General features: G+C 45.9%; 1 protein-coding gene across 1 annotated transcript in view; it reads left to right on the forward strand.

Moving 5' to 3' along the window:
* The first annotated feature begins 601 nt into the window (after window positions 1-601).
* The window catches only part of GALNS (galactosamine (N-acetyl)-6-sulfatase), a 45183-nt gene continuing 41593 nt past the window's right edge, over window positions 602-4191 (forward strand). Inside the window, exons 1-3 of the mRNA XM_009868353.1 lie at window positions 602-725; window positions 1922-1996; window positions 2988-3090. Coding sequence (XP_009866655.1) covers window positions 602-725; window positions 1922-1996; window positions 2988-3090 — 302 coding nt within the window. The remainder of the gene's footprint in view (window positions 726-1921; window positions 1997-2987; window positions 3091-4191) is intronic.

Genomic DNA, 4191 nt, shown 5'->3' on the forward strand with positions numbered 1-4191 from the left:
ATTAGGAGGAGGACCTGGTGTCTTGCGAATAAGAGGAGCGACATGTGATGCCCCTGGCAGGTTTCTTCCCAGAGCTTACTTTTAAAATAAAGCCATTTCTCTCTTCTCCTACTGCACTGCTCTTGAGTTTAGACCTTTTCCTTGCGTTTCTAGTTCTGTATACACCCATGGAGGGACGGAGCCTTGGGGTTGGTGGTCCAACACAAAGACATGTAGCCGGGGACTGAAGGGTCAGGCTTTGCAGCTGTACAACACTGAGCATACCACGAGTAACTTCCTTTTCCTCCCTGGTATGCACAGGTCTTCAGGCACTTGAGTAAGAGTGAAGGGTTTGTTCTGCCACGAGTATTTTAATGCCTGTTGGCAAGTCATTTCACCTCACGTGCACCTCGGTTTACCTGTTCACCAGTGAAAAGTATAACAGTTCCCCGCTTCACAGGGTTGGAGTTCGTTTTTATCACGTTTGCGACGCGTTCCCTAAGTAGAGAGAGGAGCACTATAGCAATTTAGAAATAAGAGACAGTAAAAATGTTATGTGGGCCCAGAAGCATTGTCGTTGTGGGAAAGTACTTGTACATCTTGTGGTGTGTTCTTTTTACAGATGGGTTGGGGTGATTTGGGAGCTTTCGGAGAGCCTTCTAAAGAAACTCCTAACTTAGACCAGATGGCTGCAGAAGGGATGCTTTTCCTGGATTTTTATACTGCCAACCCCCTCTGTTCTCCGTGTAAGTAAAACTTGAGTTTTAAACTAGCGTGTAAGCGTGCCGCCTTTTGAAAAGATTGGGACATTTGCCAGCATCCGACAAGAACGAGCAACCAAACCAGTGATTACCCTCAAGGCAGAGTTTGGATTTGGTGCTTTGATCTTGCACTTTGCTCCTTTTTTATTTATGTTTTGATTGGAAAACCTACAGTCTTCAGTTCATACAAAGCACCGTTGCAGTGATCAAATCAGTCCAGCTAAAGGATTTTCTACAACGTTACGGTTTAGTGTTCTAGCCTCAGCCATTGCATTTGTTTAATCTTTTGTATTTTGGGATAAACAGACAGAGCAGTGTCTAAATTGTTGCTGAACACAGCTTGTACGTAGTTTGATTCCTCTGGCTTTGGTGAGACTTTCATGCAATGAATGGCAGCAGGTTGCATCCTGTTTTTCACCCTATCGGCTTGCAAGGTTCTTGGGGAAGGAACGAGAGATAAAAGAAGCGTTTGGGTCTGGGAGACACAGATATTTCTATACTTATTGCATTTTCCGTGGGGTGGGTTTGTTCTTTTTTCTTTCTTTCTTTTTTTTCCTCAAGCTTGGTTGGCGGCTGAGAACTGAAACAGAAATGAAGAACGGGAGATTTTATTTAGGGTGTGATTCGTCAGTGTGCTGCTGATGAAAAGGCATTTAAAATATGCTGAAATCCTACTAAGGCTAGTGGTGGTACTGCACTGTATTTAAACGTTTCCTGCAGGCAGGACCTGACTTTTATTGTCAGAGCTGGACAGCTCTTTCTTCACTATTACATGACTTTTAGTCAGGCGAGCTTGAAAACTTCGCCTTAAGCATGTAGTCAGTTTGTGTTACAATTTCCTCTTACACATACACGTCAAGTGTTCTGTTCGGAATGACTGAGGGAGGAGGGCTGCTGCGTTATTGCAAGTAATTACTCGTCAGCAGTGGGTAATTTAATAGAGGGACCAAATTTCTGTCAGATTCGTCTTGGAGTAACTCAGTGGTGTCATATCAGAACCTGTCCGTGGCTCAGTGGAGAGGGGAGTTGCTGCGTGTTTTAACGTGAGTGATCTCTGTAGCTGGCTGTGGCAAAAGGACGCTGAAATGCTTCGGTCAGCACGCTGTCCTCAGCCTTAATATGATAATTGTAATATTAAGCAGAGAATGCATGGAAAATAAACGAGTTTTTGTTATTTGCAGCAAGGGCAGCGCTGCTGACGGGCCGTCTGCCAGTGAGGAATGGTTTTTACACCACGAACGCGCATGCCAGAAACGGTATGGGCTTCCTTCCCAAGATTTGCCTTCCTCTCTTCGTTTCCCTCTGTGCTTTGCGGGAAGTTTTGCTGTGAACAAAGGCTTGGCTCGGCGATCTTCCCCTATGGAGCTGCCAGAGTGGCACAAAAAAAGATTTACCATGTTAACTGCTGGTAATAAGTGTGAAATTTATTGCTTCCTCCTCATCAAGCAGAAGGTCTCCTCAAATGAGGAGATGTAAACAAGGCTGGTTGATCCGTTTGCTTCTGCTGACTGAGAAGTGTTTCGTCTGGGCAGTCTAATTGGTGTCTGGTGAAAGAAAATCGTGTGGTGTGTATGTTAACACCCGGGGTAAAGCTGCTCACAGTTTTACTCAGCGGCCACTTTTGTCACCGCTTCAGCCTTGGCAGTTGTGCCTGTGGTGCTTCCAGGGAAGATCACCAGTTTGTAGGGTTGCTTTGGGTTCCTGTCACTGGGTCCAGCGTGGCAGATGCCACGTGCTTGGGCAAGAATCGGCAACTGCGTATCGACAAGCGCGCTTGGGTGTCTCCTTCCTGACCAGAGTCGCACCGTTAGATTCTCAGGGGCCAGAGAATTGCAGACTGAGAGAGACAGAACGTTTCTTTCGGCCCTCACGGTCTGGGTGAGTTTATCGATCATTCGATTTAGGAAAAAAAAGCCTTAATTTTAGAAAACAGAAAACAAATTTGCAAGGGGAAAGGCAACTCCTAAAGCACTCGCTTTCTTTATGACCCCTTCTCGCCCCTTTCGAGGGACTTGCCTTCATTCTGCGATGGCAGCCCCCTGTATTTTTGTGATGTGGGAGTGGGTGGAGATGGCCCTTTGATCTCTCTGAATCACTTTGCTCTCTGCATCTCGTGGCCTGGGATATTGCTATTTCTGATTGCTGTTTCTGATCCAGTAACGATGCTTCTAATGACAGGTGGCCATGAGCTGTCTGCTCTAGCATTTATGAGAGATGGAAAGATTTTTTTCTGTTTGTTTTGCACAGCATACACGCCACAGGATATAGTAGGAGGAATCCAAGATTCGGAGTTGCTGCTTCCAGAGCTGCTAAAGAAAGCTGGCTACATCAGTAAGATCATTGGCAAATGGTAAATTTTTAAGATCTCTTGCTTTGAAATTTAAGTATGCGTGTGTGTGTATTGTGAAAGAGCGGCAGAAAGACCAGATCTGCCGGAAAAAAACAACGTGTTTTGAAGCTCGTGCATCTGACTTTTGAAATCTGTGGTGAATCTTCCCCCCCGCTGTGATGAATTTCTGAATTGAGTGTTACCATTACAAGTGCATTCGTGTATCTTCATACAAGGAATTGAAGGGGGTTTTACGTATACAGATGTATATTTATAAACCTTTCAACTCTTTGCGCTTTCATCCACGGGTCACACCACTTAATTTAATCAAAAACCACTGAGATGTTCTGTTGGAACCTGCCTTGAGCACCTACATGCTTTTTATCTTCATCCCCTGCTATATATTGGGCTTTGGTGTAAACGGAGTAGACTAAATCATGAAAGCTTCTTTTTGGTAGAAGAGTGCGGCATAGAATTAGAGATGCAAACATCTCTGGGGCCACAGTGAGGATTGTTCATCGAAGGTAGAAGGTCAGGGTGTGTAGGAGTAGGCTTGATCAGGGTAGTTGCCACCAGGGGTTTAACAAACCTGATCTCCTTCTATGTCAGGGTGACCAGCTGGTTGAATGAAGGAAAGGCTATGGATGTCATCTACCTTGACTTTAGTAAGGCATTTGACACAGCATTCCCCTAGAGAAACTGACTGCTCTTGGCTTGGACAGGCATTACCTTTTTGGGTGAAAAACTGGTTGGATGACTGAATCCAAAGAGTTGTGGTCAACGGAGTTAAATCCAGTTGGTGACCGGTCACGAGTGGTGTCCCCTAGGGCCACTCCTGTTTAACATCTTCATCGATGATCTGGATGAGGGGACAGAGTGCACCCTTAGTAAGTTTGCAAACAGCACCAACCTGGGTGGAAGTGTCGATGTGCTGGAGGGTTGGGAGTGTCTACAGAGGGATCTAGACAGGCTGGATGGCTGGGCCAAGGCCACTTCCATGAGTTTCAATAAGGCCAAATGCCAGGTCCTGTGCTTTGGCCACAACAACCCCCAGCAGTGCTACAGCTTGGGGAGGAGTGGCTGGAGAGCTGCCAGGCAGAGAGGGACCTGGGGGTGTTGGTG

The sequence above is a fragment of the Apaloderma vittatum genome, unplaced genomic scaffold (assembly GCF_000703405.1).
Source record: "Apaloderma vittatum isolate BGI_N311 unplaced genomic scaffold, ASM70340v1 scaffold15864, whole genome shotgun sequence".
Classification (NCBI taxonomy): domain Eukaryota; kingdom Metazoa; phylum Chordata; class Aves; order Trogoniformes; family Trogonidae; genus Apaloderma; species Apaloderma vittatum.